At 43.1% G+C, this 15,057-nt stretch overlaps 1 protein-coding gene across 3 annotated transcripts in view; it reads left to right on the forward strand.

The window, feature by feature from the left end:
• Nucleotides 1-14,361, forward strand: part of zfpm1 (zinc finger protein, FOG family member 1) — an 88,653-nt gene extending 74,292 nt beyond the window's left edge. For 2 of the 3 annotated variants that reach the window (XM_036585667.1, XM_036585670.1), the window contains 5 exons: nucleotides 6,199-6,301; nucleotides 7,015-7,233; nucleotides 8,140-8,370; nucleotides 8,584-8,811; nucleotides 9,682-14,361. In XM_036585667.1, coding sequence (XP_036441560.1) covers nucleotides 6,199-6,301; nucleotides 7,015-7,233; nucleotides 8,140-8,370; nucleotides 8,584-8,811; nucleotides 9,682-12,053 — 3,153 coding nt within the window. In that variant the 3' untranslated portion in view covers nucleotides 12,054-14,361. The remainder of the gene's footprint in view (nucleotides 1-6,198; nucleotides 6,302-7,014; nucleotides 7,234-8,139; nucleotides 8,371-8,583; nucleotides 8,812-9,681) is intronic. The other variant, XM_036585669.1, reaches the window with a different exon arrangement.
• The last annotated feature ends 696 nt before the right edge of the window (nucleotides 14,362-15,057 follow it).

The following is a 15,057-nucleotide window of genomic DNA, read 5'->3' on the forward strand; positions in this document are numbered from 1 at the left end:
GAAAATAAAAAAGCTGAGGAGAACAGAAATAAAAACAGCAGAATAAAAAGGGGAAGTGAACAGGAAAGAGCAACTCATCTATCTAACCGTTGCTGGTATCTGGAGTTCAGCAGGATGGGGGAGAGGAAGAGGCAGATAGGGAGAGAGAAAGAGAGGGAGAGAGAAAAGAGATGGGGAGAGAAAGAGGGAAGAGGGAAAACCTTCCTGTATCTCTGAACCTCATCTCCAGTGTTCAGAAGCACGGCTTTCCAAGAGTGCCTCATTTTCAAATCTCTTATCTCGTCCGTTTTAAGTATCGCAGTTTTATATTTTTACATGTCATTTGCATGCAGCTCATCAAACCTACTTTCTGTTTTCTTGGAGGTATGTGCAGCCAGAGATATGCGGGTGTGAGCGAGTGTGTGTTTCCACACACTTTCGCATGTTTACACACATGTATGGATACATATAAATATGAGAGTCGGGACAGTGAAAGTAAACAAGAGTGAGGGACAAGGCAGGAAAGAGAATGTGAGCATGTGTGTGAGAGGGAGAGAGAGAGGCGGATGAGAGAAGCTTTCTGATTATTATCTTCCTTCCTTTTCTTCTCTGTATTTTTGGAGGATTCACACACTGACCTCTTTGTTTGGGACAGTGTGCACCCCCCCTCCACTTGCTTTTGGGGAAAGAAACCATTTCCTGTAGAAGAGAGATAGAGAGAGGGGCAGACAGAGGGGTAGGAACGAGAGAGGGGAGAGAAAGGGGGATGGAAAAGTGAGAAAGGGATGTACAGAGAGATATGGGAGAGGAATAGATAGTGAGAAGAGGAGATGGAGACAAAGAGTGAGTCGGAGCATGGAGAAGAGGGTTGTGAACAGATGAGGAGAGCATGCTGCTTAGTAGCAATGTTTTCTGACAATGCTGCACTCTTAAAAATAAGTTCAAAAAGCTTCCTTAGATGTTCAGTTCTAGGAAAAAATGTAATTGGTATAAACATTACGTCAAAAATGTTCTTCACGCAAAAAGAACTGTCAGTTGAAATGTTCCATAGCGGAGGTCTTCAAATACGGAATCTGGATGTTTCTGGTCTTGTGATACTATGTGGCCAGTCAGTTACACCAACAGTTCAGTCAAGTAATCGTGGTTCCAAAAATACAGGACCGGAAGCAAAATCCAGGTTTGGGGAAGAAAAAGTATCACTATCACTCCAAAGAACACTTTTTGGTACCTTTATTTTCAAGAATGTGTAGATCAGAGCTGCCCAAATTGTGGGCACTTTTTGGCACCTTTATTTTCAAGAATGTGTATATTAGAGCTGTCCAAATTGTGGCCCGCAGGCCAAAGTTGGCCTGTGAGGATGTTTGATTTGACCCAACAAAAAGTTACCCTAACCCCACCCCTCATCCAAAGACAGAATAAACATATATATTTATACACTACAGCCCCTGGATAAATAATGTTTTTGTTGATTTTCTAAGTGATAATAAGTACACATCATCTACAGAGAAAACAGTTCTGCATATTTTATATTCTGCACAGTTACTGTATTTTTGCTGAATTTAACATACTGGGAAAAAATAAAACATAAAATGTGGCCTGTGCAAAAGTTATTTTAGATTTTATGTTTTTTGTTTTGTTCTTTGTTTGTTTTGTTTTTGTTTTTTGTTCAATATATTGAGCTCAGCAAATAAACAGTAACTACACTAAAATGTGCAAATACTCTATATAAGGATGTTCTCTATAGAGGATGGGTTAACTTATTTTCGCCTTGAAGATCAACAAAATTTGTTATTTGACCAAGGTGTTCACACTTTCGCATACAACTGTGTATACCTTATTACGTTCTTATTTTATGCTTCTTCTTCATGCTTAAAAATGGTTCCTCAAGGGTTATTTACTAAATTCAGTGGTTATGTATAGAATCATTTGAATGCATAAATGGTTATTTGCATGTTAGCTGGTTCTTCCCTATGATGGAAAACCTGTTATATATGGTTATTAAAACTAACAATTAAAAAATCTTTCTGTTTAGCAAAAAAACGGTTCTGCTTGTTAAGTCATATAAACATTTTTGGTACTATATAGGACCCTTTTTTGTATGACTCCATGCTCCCAAGAACCCTATTTGGCATCTTGGGTTAGCTTGGGTTGTTCACCTTTTCCATCTATTCAAAGTGAGGTTTTAAAGATCAGCGGACCGTGACATATCATAAGACACTGCTTGACGTCATATCTAAAGCAAACACCTTTAAAGCCTTTTATCACTGGCAGCTATAATGACCATTAGTGTTGCTGTATTTACTGACCACACATCTTCCCACATCAATTAGTGTTTGCATTCTTGGTGTAAGAATGGATCTGTGTGTGAAATGCATAAGTGATGGCTGAGCATGTCACCTGCTGCCCACTCCCCTTGGGCAGACCAGCTCATGCAGCATAATGATGTTTCATTTATTCTGCAGTCTGATCAGAATTGGCTGGAGTTGGGCTTAAGACCAGGGGTTAGAGATGCTCCACACTTATTTCTCCATCCAGAGGAGAAGAGGAGGCAGATTTTTATTTCCATTTATTTCCATTTTCCTCAGAAAAATAAAATCAGCTCAGCATCATTTGCATTCAACTTCTATTGGTGTGAAAGAGGGCGTTTTCGGGAATGATAAGAGCAGGGTTTGTGTGTGCGCAGCTTGGCTGGGGGTTGTGTGAGGTGTGTGTGCCTGGGAGAGAGCATTTGTTGTGTGTATTAGAAAAGTGTTGATGGTAACTGTGTTGAGGGGATGAGAATATGTTGTGTGTGTGTGTGTGTGTGTGTGTGTGCGTGCCACAAAAGTGTATCTCCCTCTTTTCCTGATGGTGTATGAGTATGAGTGTGTATGGGGGAGTTGCTGCTTAATATCAGACCAAATAATTAGATTGGCTATCGTCTGGGCGGCAGCAGTGCGGGGATCAGGCAGATTAAAGCCCGGCCGCTGGGATTAATATTCATGAGGGACGGGGGCTCGGACGAGGGGGCTTAGACTGCACCTCAAAGACTCACATTGAGGAGCTTAAAGCAGAGCTCTCAAAGCGCCCTGGCCCCAGAGAGAGAGAGAGACGGAGAGAAAGTGTGTGTGGGAGAGAGAGAAAGGGGGAGAGAGACACAGAGAGAGATTGCCAGGCAAAGAGTAAAAGGCTGAAGCTGGATGCCAAATTGTTCCCATCCTCAGCCCAGCCCACCTTTATATTAACTTGCATTGCCACCCTTTGCATCCAATTTCAAGTCCAACACAACTGCCAACAGAAATATATGACTATACAGTACATTGCAAAATCCAGAGACAGACCTTTCATTTATTCTATTTCCAGTTAAGTTATTAATTTCTCAGCATCAGAAAAAAGCAGAAAACTTATATTACAGAAAACTTATAACTTATAGCTAAATATATTTTCTTTTCTTTTTTCCAGTATTTGTTGTGTCCACCCTTTGCCTTTATTACAGCTTCCATTCTTTTGGGGAGACTTGTAAGGCTTGAAATCTGCAGGGGTATTTTTACACCTCCAAAGTTCAGTCTTAGAAGTTGGTTGCATTTTCTGCTTATCATGATTCAAATGATGCAAAACTCATTAAGTGATGTTAAGGTCTGAACTCTGAATGGGGTGGTCACTCCATTGTTCTGAGAACACCAGCAGCTTCTTTGTTTATATGCAACTGTTCTCCTTAGCATTGGGTTGTTTTTTTACAGTGGATGGGACGGAAACACCTGTGATATGAGGAAAGAGTGGAGCTTGATCTCTCAAAGATGAAAGCTTTATGTACTGGTTTGTCTGATGGTGACAGTTTTGATATGAACCTCGTTTATTAATAACTCCAGTTTTGGAATTTTTTTTCCTTTCTTACGCAAGTTGATTATCTTATATCTAATCTTCACAGAAATAACTTGTACCTAATGACGACTTTGGAAAATAAATGAAGGGTGGTCTCCGATTTTTTTTGTTGCACAGTACTGTTTATAAATACAATTGGAGGATGACAGTAGAAAATTAGTCTATATAGTCCTGTATATAGCTCATCATTACTGATTAAGCAAATTATATTTACTCTCTTCAATTGCACCAACATAGGAACAAATAAAAAATAAAATCAAGCTGTTTGTCAGTCTATAGCTAATCGATTCTTTCAACAAATTCTATCTACTCTTTTTAGTGTTTGATTGCAGTGATCCACAGCAACAGAGCAACTGGTCATTTGAGCTGTAGCATGAAATGTTTAGGGTGCTCTTTTTTGAGCATACCTATAATCTATCCATCAGGATGAAATTTGCATAAAAGCGTAATGTTCCAGGTCAACACCCTGACTTACCTTAATACCTCTAGGTAGTGCTTACCACTGGGCCTCATCTATAGCAGTTATCTCTCTTGTCCTACCTTGAACCATTACTATTAAATAAAAAAGATGAGTCTTAAAAGTTCCCTCAGTCTATCCAATCCATTTGTAAACTCACTCATAGCTTTAGTGTCCTGTTCCAGTGGTCACTTTGACCCTTAGTGGCATTCAGTAAATGTTGGTCACTCAGACCTTCTGTTTTGAAGTGGTGTTTGTTTAGATCCTTATCATTTTGGCTTGTTCCTCACAGGTTTGTCCTTTTACTATATTTGTGCCTTCCATAATAGTCAGATCCATTAAACTAGAAAATGTTTGTCCTCCTTGTACACAGCTTTCCTGCTAAGTGTATGTGTGTGTGTGTGTGTGTGTGTGAGAGATTGTGTATGAGTGAATGTGTTTAATCTGTGAGCGGGTATGTCTTTGCGTGTTCAGTCAAAAGGGGCGGCTGACCATGCTGCCCTCTCCTTTTGTGCGGCCCAAAGTCGAGTCGTGTTAAATGAGTCTGAAACAAATTAGCAGAAGCACGCAGCACTTATGGCACAGACGGCTCCGGCATTGGGTTTCAAATTAAAACAAAAGGAGCCCTATCTTCTTATCAGCGCTAGTTCCCCATGAAATACAATACGGACCGTATCTTCAGGCAAGAACAGTCAGAATTAGAAAGAAACCCTTCAGCTGTCCTCCATGGCTGCCCGTCTCATCTCCCTGGCCCTGACTCCCGGTGGCTTTTATCAACTTCTTCTATGCTGAACAGACGTCTTTCATATTCTCCAGTCTTTAAAGTTGATTTGGTAGCATGACGGGGATATGTGGACCAGTGCATCCCCCGGGGCCACCGCTTAGCTGGGGTGTGTGTAACACTGGGAGTAAGTGTGGCACTCCTGAGACTGTGGCAAGAGTGGCCCTGTGGAGGTGGTGCCACCTAGTGGAGTGGACTGGTATTATTTTTTTGCACGTCTGGTGTGAAGTTGTAACACCAGCCGTGCAGGTGGGGCAATTAACAAAATTTATCACAAAATTATATATTTAAAATAATTTTAACATAGTACAGGCAATTTAAACTGTAAATCACGCATGACAATTGTTGTTTTGCATAAAAACAATACTTCAGCATCTGTGAAACCATCGTGGATGATCCGGTAAATGTCTGTTAGCTGGAATGGTGATTTTGATAGAATCAGGTCATACAGAGAGAGACGAGAGTATACGTAAGTTTATATATTATGATAAGACGGTGGAATGACAGACAGGTGGAATGCTTGCAGAGCTTAGAACAAAGAGAAGATTGTGTGGAACAGCCCAGGTGTGTTTGTCCTAATATTCTCTGGTAACCACAGATCTGCCACATATGCAGACACACACACACAAATGGACAGCACACAAAAAACGCACACACACCTTTGTCTATTTAGGTCAGATCAAGATGAATTAGAGTGAATTGGAGCCACCGCCGTCTTGATGTATCTCCTTTCTCCACCATTCTGCTGCTCTCTCTGGGGTTGTTTCATGTCTTTCAATTCCTTGATTTCTTCCTTTTTCTCTCCATTGTTCCTGCCTAGGGGCAATCCCCTGAGCCCTTCTGCAATTGTCCCTGTTATGAGATCTCCCTTTAAATGGATTCCCATGATGTATCTAGTAGAGCCACTGTGGTCTACAGCCTTACTGTTCGCTCAAAGTCATGGCTTTAACCATAAAGGAGAGATGGGTGCACTTCTGAAGTTGAAAATCTAGTGAAAATCTAGGCATTTTAAATGGTGTTTGTGACAGGTTTGCTACACTCACTTAGTTGAGAACTTAAAACCAACGAAGGCTAACAAATTTCTTCCTCTCTTTGAATGCATGTTTGTGTGTGTATGAAGAGCCCTGCGCTGACTCTCATGTGTGAGGACGCTGACTGCTGGCTTACTAGGATTCCTGTGACCTCATCTTCTTCAGAGGCAAACTGCACAATTTACAGTAAAGGTACTGTAGACATTACAACTGACTTCACGTGACTCACTGTTAACACTGTGAACGTCTGTACTGTTTACAATGGTCATCAACAACAACGTTTACATTAACATCAACGTCCCATTCAGCAATATCTGTAAATGGCAGGCTAGACTTTATACTGCAACAAAGGAGGCCTTCAGACATTAACAGCACTATGGATTGGTTTCCCAGATAAGTGCCAAGCCTACATTTTCCTTTCAGTGGAGAATCTCCATTCAAAATCCTGTATAGTCCAGACTAGACATAATCCCTGTCAAGAAAACACCCTGTAAGTCTCAGCTTACTGTAAAATAGAACAAGAACCACACCGTGTATAAGATTCTTTAAAAAAAATTCAAAAGGAAAATATGAATTTAAGAAGTTATATACAGTTAAAAAGGTTAAATACATTTTACTACTTTGGGCAGCCTTACTGTAAACTCTAGAAGATAAAAAGTCTGGGGAAGCTGTTGCTGTGTTTCAGCAGCCCCTAATTTGGACTTTAAAGATTATATCTATAACAATAAATTCCTACAGGTCAACTTCACCTGTTAGCGTTTGTCTTAAACTGTTTCACCATTTAGTTTGTTTTCAACTGTGTTTCAGCTATGGGTTAGACAACGAAAAGCAGATGATGTAAGTTCTGATGTGAGAAGTGAATTCTGATCATTGCCTAAAATAATTGGCTGTTGTTGTCTTTTCAGGTGATGAGGTGTTCTGTAAGCTCACTCAGGAGCTCTGCAGTGGAGAAGCTTTAATGGCCACACTGTCCTGGCCCGTCATGGAGCGGCAGTCCACCACACAAACTGATAACACACCAGTGAAGGAGGAGCCTGCATACCCAGCAGCTCTGCCCTCAGAAATCCAGCTTCTCCCACAGCAGGCTGGAATGGCCGCCATCTTGGCAACCGCCGTTGTTAACAGTGAGTCACGTCTTACTGACGCTAACAAACAAATGTAATACTCTCTACGTGTGTGTGTTTGTGTGCATGTGTCTCTTTATTATTCCAATTTCAGGATGCAGAATAACATGTCCCTTCAGTTTCCTTTACTTTGTTATTTTGAGCCACATTTGTATTTCATTTACATTAACTATTTACATAAACAGTTAACTTGTCTAGACTCACAGTCCTTCGTCTCAGCAAAAACATGGATTCATCCATTAAATTTCCAGTCATTCAGCTTGTCATTGAAGACATGTCACCAGCAGGTGGCAGTGTTGTCTTGGCTGAGACTGTGCGCAAGTGAGACACAGTTAATTGGTTAGAAGTACAACACAGAGCTCTCTCTGTCGCGCTGTCTCTCTCGCTCTCTCTCTCACTGCTATCGGCTGAGCTGTGTCAGGACTGGAAGCAGACACAGTCATGCCGTGATGAGTGCATGATTAATCACAGTAAATCAAGCTAAAGGGTAAATCATGATCAGCCTTATTCTTCAGTTCCTGTGGCATTAGCCATGTTGTGAGGAGACAGGTAATTAGGGAGCAGTATGGTCGTTATCAAATACAGCCTGTTCAACATGCCCTGACACCAGATCAGCCCGATTACATGCATACAACCTTCTTGAGCCCGTTGCCTTGGAGATAATGTCGACACGGTTGTTCTGATATGTATAATGTGTCAGTATAGGTATCATACATTGTGTGTAAGGTTATGTACATGAGATCTATAAAGTGGCTATAAGATGATGTGTACTGAAGTTCTGGATGTTATATTGAGGCTGGAAAGACATATATGTACAACATCCTCATATATGTTTGATTTCTTTTCATTTTGGACTGTGCACAAATATTGGATTTGCTCATTTCCTTTGTTGGTATGTTGTTCCAGAGGACATTTTCCCATGCAAAGACTGTGGGATCTGGTACAGGAGTGAGAGGAACCTGCAAGCGCATCTCATGTACTACTGTGCAAGCCGACAAAAGCAGAAGGCCACTGCGTCCCCTCCACAGGAGAAGCCCAAAGACTCCTACCCCAACGAGAGGGTTTGTCCCTTCCCTCAGTGCAAGAAGAGCTGCCCTAGTGCCAGTTCTCTGGAGATCCATATGAGGACACACAGTGGTAAGCTGCAACTTCTCTTTCATTGTCACTCCACCATCCCTTCTCTCACCATCCCTTTTGTCTCTCCCTTCTCTAGTCTTTTTGATTAAAACTTATTAAATACTATTGTTTTCACCTTATTGCCATTTAGCCTAACAAATGTTTGCACTAAGTGTTTCTGAATGCCCACCTTGCATGCAGTTTTTGACTCTTGCCTATGTGTCTGTCCTCCAGGTGAGCGTCCGTTCGTGTGCTTGATTTGCCTATCTGCATTCACCACCAAGGCTAACTGTGAGCGCCACCTTAAGGTGCACACTGACACACTAAATGGTGTGTGCCATGGCTGCGGATTCGTCTCCACAACACGGGACATCCTCTACAGCCACCTGGTCACCAGTCACATGGTGTGTCAACCTGGCTCCCGCAGCGAAGTCTACTCCCCTAAACTGCCGCTGGCCTCAGGTAAGCTGTCATACTCATTTAGTCCAGTGGTTCCAAAACGTGTTCCTGGACTACCCCGTCCTACATATTTTCACATTTTCCCTGCCATATTACACGCACTTCAAATGAGAAAAGCCTTCATAAAAATTATTATTTCAGTCAGGTGTGTTGGAGCAGAGAAAACAAAACAGAATATACAGGGTCAGGATAATCCAGGAGAACCACTGAATTAGCCTATTTCAGTTTATTCTCAACCTTAACTGAGAAGTAGACAGACACTAAACTCAGACCAGTATCATTCTAGAATTTTAATTTTGATTTAAACAAATCAACTGCATCTACCCTCTTAATAGTGAGGTCTCTAGTTTTTAAAACAAGATTAGCAGATTTTTTTGTATAGGTTGTTTAGGTTTCAGTCAAGACATATTTGGTGTGCAAATTTTGCTTTTTAACTTGGCACTGGAGCTACTAGGCTAACATTGCTAACACTAGAAGTCAATAGTTACTCAAATCTTTTCTGAAAATACATTCTCCAAATTTCTCTCAATCTACTTAAACCACTTCAAACTGTCTGTGTGACCTTGATGAATGATATGGTTTGAGAGAATTTTGGGGTATGAAAAACATTTGGATGACTGAGTACTGAGTTCTATTTCTATTCTAGCATTTATTAGCAACATTAGCCTCATAGTTCTAGCACTAAACTAAAGAAGTGATATTTGGACACCAAACATGTTTTGGCTAATCAGCTACATCTGGGGTAAGTGGAACATTCTGTCAATGAATTTTTTCACCGAACCATTCTTTTGAGGTAATTAATACTACTGCTGCATCAGATTCACAGTTCTGACTCTCTATTTTCATTGCCCTTCTTCCTTTTCTTCCTTCCAGCAGGCTTGAGCCCTGGAGACTCTGGCATATTATTAAAGTGTCAGGTGTGTGGCTTTTCGGCAGACACCCCTGCCCTGCTTCAGCAGCACGTCCACACCCACCTAGAGGTCAGGGTACCTGCTGAAAGGAGTCCCACACCTCGCCAGAGCAGTCCTCCTACATCAGAGCTCCCAGAGCCCCAGGACCGAGAGCCAGCAGCCAGCGTGCCCAGGCCAGACTCCTCCAGCCCTGGGGCCAACGGTGGCTCAGCTACCTCCCTCGGCTGTAGCCCTCCAGACCAGCTGAAGATCAAAGAGGAGCCATGCTCTGACTCTGAAAGCGAAGCAAGGGGTGGAGAGCAGGATGGTAATCACTGTGCAAACACTGTGGAGCGAAGCTCTCCTCATCCTACCTCACCTAAGAGCCCCTCATCTATTGCAGTGAAGGCAGAGCCAGCCAGTCCCACTCCAGGCTCTAGCCCTGTCCATGTAGGAGCAGGGGGATCCATGTTACCTGGCGGGGCTGTGTTTCTGCCACAGTACCTCTTCAGCCCTGAGGCTGCCATAATGCCCCAGGCATCTGAAATCCTGGCCAAGATGTCAGAAATGGTTCACAGCAGGCTGAAGCAGGGTCAAGGCCCTGCAACTGGACAGCAAGGCTTCTACCCTGCAGGCTCTCCGGCCAGCGTCCACAAGGGGGCGACATGCTTTGAGTGCGACATCACCTTCAACAACATCAACAACTATTATGCTCACAAGAGACTCTACTGCTCCAGCAGGCACCCGCAGGGGGAAGTGGCAGGCCTTGCAAAGGATAGCCCAGTGACCACAGCTCCCCATTCAAGTCATGATGCCTCTCCACAGGCTAGACCAGGTAGTCGCGCAGCCTCAGCTTCTCCAAACTACTCTGACTCAGCAGCAGCTGGCCCAGCAACTGAGGCGAAGCCGACCGAGGTTAAGAGCGAGACTCCAGGGCTGAAGGACACAGCCTGTTCATCTTCATCTGAGGGCGAAGGCGGTGTAGGGGGCAGGGCAAGTGAGGGCAGCCAAAGTCCGAGCGGCTCTGCTGAAGATCTGGATGAGGATCCCACTCGTACTTTCTGTAAAGCTTGCAACATCCGCTTTAGCAGGCACGAGAACTACATTGTGCATAAGCGTTTCTACTGTGCCTCACGCCATGACCCTTCTAACCACCGGGCCCAGGTTGGAAAGGCTGCCTTTCTGCCACAACCTATCCGCACACGCAAGCGCAAGAAGATGTACGAGATCCATATGGCACGAAATGAGGCGCTGGCCACTGCTGCCGCCCTCTCTGCAGCGCAAGGGATATCAGTAAAACAGGAGGGTGCCAGCACCCCCCCCGGGCCATCTATGGCTTTGGTGTCCACCTCTGCTCGCAGTTCTAGCCCAGAAGGTGATGGCCCCATTGACCTGAGCAAGAAACCTCGCCTGCGAGAGACCCCAAGAGGGAGTAGCATCACAGCATTGCCCCTCACGGATTACCACAAGTGTACAGCTTGCAGCATCACTTTTAATAGCATTGAGAATTACTTGGCCCACAAGACGTACTACTGCCCAGCCACCAGCTTACAACCCCACACCCTGGAGCAGCTGCACCGCATAAAGAGACCTGCCTCCACTTCACCCAAGAACCGAGCTCCTGACCTGCATCCTGACACCAAGGCCCAACAAACCGGGAAGCCTACAGTGGTCCCTCATGCCTCTGTTTCACCTAGCGTAGAGTCTAGTCCTCATTCTGTATCTGGTGTGAAGGCTCCCAGTACTTCCCCCGTGGTTTGTCCTTACTGCCCTCCTAACCGGGCAGTGACCTCTGACCTGATGGAGCATTTCAGGACGGCTCATGGCCTGGTCCTCGCCTTGCAGCAGCAATCTGAGGCCCAGCCAGCTGGCACTAGTCCCAGCCACAGCCTTAGTCCTCGTGATGGAGCCCCACTAACCCCTCCCAAACCAAGCCCCAGGCCCAGGAAGGACAGTGTAAATGGTCGGAGCAGGAGGGACCCTTCCTCTCCCTCCTCACCGCTGCTTAACGGAAGTGCTGTTGGAGTCCATTCAGCAGGTACGGGATCTCCTAAAGCAGCTCCCCCTGCGCTCTCACCCACAGGCTCTATCCCTTTGACTGTGTCACCTGTGCCTGAAGGCTTGAGAGAGGTGGGGTCACATGGCCACACCCCCACTCCTTTGCTCCTCTCAGAAAACGTGCTAAGCCACACCCATGCAGCCCCAGGCACGCCCAAGGCAGCTGTTGCCACACCTTTGCAAAATGGGAACACTCGCTACTGCCGGCTGTGCAACATCAAATTCAGCAGCCTGTCCACCTTCATCGCACACAAAAAATACTACTGCTCCTCCCACAGTGCTGAACATGTCAAGTGAGCTTGCCTGTCATACCATTACCCTCAAATCTGCAAGTGCCAAGTGCTACGCCTACAAGTGGCATGGCCCCACCTGATCCAGACAGTGTATGAAAGTGGGACTGTTACTAACCAGGCACTGAGGTTGCCATGGCAGGCCTGCTGTTCCTGGTATTGTTACTATGGTAACTTATTGCTCATTATGGGTCAAGTTTGTATTACACTAAAAGATGAGACATGCTACCTGCACGCAGAAGTGTGCCCCACTGACCTATGCCCACTGCAACCCTCCTTGTTCACATTTGAGTTTAACCCACATATGATATGTACTAATGGGACACTAGATGTTGCTTTTTTCCCATCCATTAATTCACTTTCATAAGATTTGTTTTAATCACTCATGCATTTAATACTGATTTTGATTTTGTTCAATGGCAGTATTGTACATCTGTGACCCATTGTAGTTTTCCTGAGCCTTTAATATTTGTGAGCAGTCACTGATTTGGGGAAATTCTGCCCCCTAGTAGAGATGTGTAACTCATTAGGCCTCTCAATTTCATGATGTGCTAAGAGTTTCTTGTCCATACACTGAATCATCTTACATGAGAAAAAAACAGAGTAGCTCAATAGATACTTTGGTAAAGTTACCAGTTTGAGGTGGAAGATTTTGAAGAAGGGAAAATGTGAACTTATTTATCATTTGAGTCCTCACTTATTTCACTTCCACAGAATACTACCTACTGTCTTTATAAGAAAAAAAGATTTATATTTTTGTTTGAATTTTTTTTCATACTGTCCATAGCAACCATTTCAAGCTAAGTGTGTTGTATGTTCTTATTTCTTAAGCATAGATATGTGTCTTTTCACAGTAATCGTTGGGACACTGAGTACTCCTCTTCACAATTGTCAGCGTTGCTTTTGTCTGATTACTAAGTGTCGGTATAGTGCAAGAAAGAGTGCACAGTGTTCTTTCCCAGTATTTGCTCCATGCATCGGGTCAGAGGTTTAATGCAAGGTGGGTGAGAGCACCAGTCCAATAAGAATCTTTATGGAGGACTGTCTTAAGAGAGATGGGATAAGGGCTGAGAACAGATGAATTACCTTTACTCTCTCTGGTCACTACTCTCTGCCTCTAACCCACCTTCCCTGAAAACAGCAACATTCCCAGCCCTGTCGACCTGCTGATAAACTGCTGTCTGTACTGTGTTATAGACACCCTTTATTGTCAATGACAAATCTGGAGTGGTGTGTGACTTTAGGGCACCTTTTTTCACCCTTTTTTTAAATGAAGTTTAGCATGGTAAACATACATTGCAGATTTCTCTTGCAGACTGTAAAATGATGCTGAAAGCTACTGACATAGTGTGAAACTGCCTCACACATTTGCATTTCTTTTTATGGTGAGTCAGACTGGCATCCCAGTGCAAACCCCTCAATTCTTGCTCTCTCTGACTCGTTTCCTGTTCATCTGTAGGAGTATGTAATTTGGAAGGAGCAGCGTTGTGCAATCTTTCCTCCTTGAACAGGCTCCCTTGGCAAAGCCTTAATGAAGACTCAAGTCAGTATGTCTGAAAGAGCGTGTCACGTTCCAGAATACTCCCCCACCCAGTGTCACACGCCAAGTGGACCTCCTTTCCGTTACTAGTGGCGTTTCCCATTTCCAGTGTTACAAAAAACCACAGACCACAGACTCTGTGGCAAGAGCAGGCAAGATTCCTCTGTGCTGTCGTGGGTTTGAAAAGGTGCTGCACCAGTCATACTTCACACAGGACTGTTTACGATTCCTTTGTTTTCTTCATTGGCTAACAGTCATATTCATGAGACCAATGCTGAAAGACCATTTTTAACTTTCTGATTCCCCTTTTTATTGCACTGTGTTGTACAAAAATGCTGAATGTTTTAGTTTTAGAAGCTTTTTTTTGTATTGTATTTATGTTTTTACAGCACTTTTCTTTGTCCAAACGTACCCCTGAAGGACTTGCTGATGAAAACATTTTAACTCAACCTAAGGTTAAGATATTTTGTGAATAATTACAAATGTTGTTGGAAAAATTATGAATGTCAGATCTTTTTCCCTTCTTTAATTTTTTTTTTTTTTTTATTTCAATCTCTATGAAAAGTTCCACTACACAGTTGTACAAACTATGCATGGGAAAATAAAGAGTCCTGGAGGACATTTAAAGTGCAAAGCCCTGCCCACTTCTACTCTCTTAACTCAGCATGGACAGGGGTGCATTCAGTCGTAAACTTCAGATCCTTAATTAAATGAACAATTGTTTCCGCCAGAAATGATCTAACATGATTAAACTAAATTGTTTTGTCTCTTTTAATTGCTTCTTTTGTAATGTAAGTGTTTCATTTCTTCATTAACATTCATTCACTGTTCGCTTTATTGGGAACACCAACGGCAGGGGTGCACAACTCATACACGTTTGGTAGTTGCTCTACTCAAATGCACCCACTAAAACTGGCAAATAACTGATCAGTTGAATCAGGTGTTTGAGCAGGTAAATCACTGAACTGACACTTTGGGATCTCCCTACTTTGTAGGATACAGTGACACTGATATGGTGTTGATGTGCTGGTGCTATTAGACAGCACGTTGCCGTCATTTTTACATGTACCTGCTAGGTGGTCCACCACCAATATTGGGCGTAACATGGCCCCCACGACTGTGCAAAGTAACGCCATTACATTAATGTAATTACCATTTTCTGTAACAATGTAGTGTAGCATATTACATTTTAAATTTCTGTAATCACATTACAACAAATCATGCTAACATGAAGGCGAGACGCAATTTTCATTCAGAAACAGCTCTGTAAGCTTAACAGTTTATTCTTAAAGATTTTATTTCAAGCAAGTTGTTTATGGACAGTTTTGCTAGTTTCTAGGTATCAAAATTAGCATCAGCCATGTCTTGTTGTGATGCAGAAGTAGTGACAGGCCTTTTAAATCATGTATACTTTCCAGTTGGTACATATATGCATTGGTTTTAGAGAATAACATAGAAGCAAAGTAATAAG

Source organism: Colossoma macropomum, unplaced genomic scaffold (genome assembly GCF_904425465.1).
Source record: "Colossoma macropomum unplaced genomic scaffold, Colossoma_macropomum, whole genome shotgun sequence".
NCBI lineage: Eukaryota > Metazoa > Chordata > Actinopteri > Characiformes > Serrasalmidae > Colossoma > Colossoma macropomum.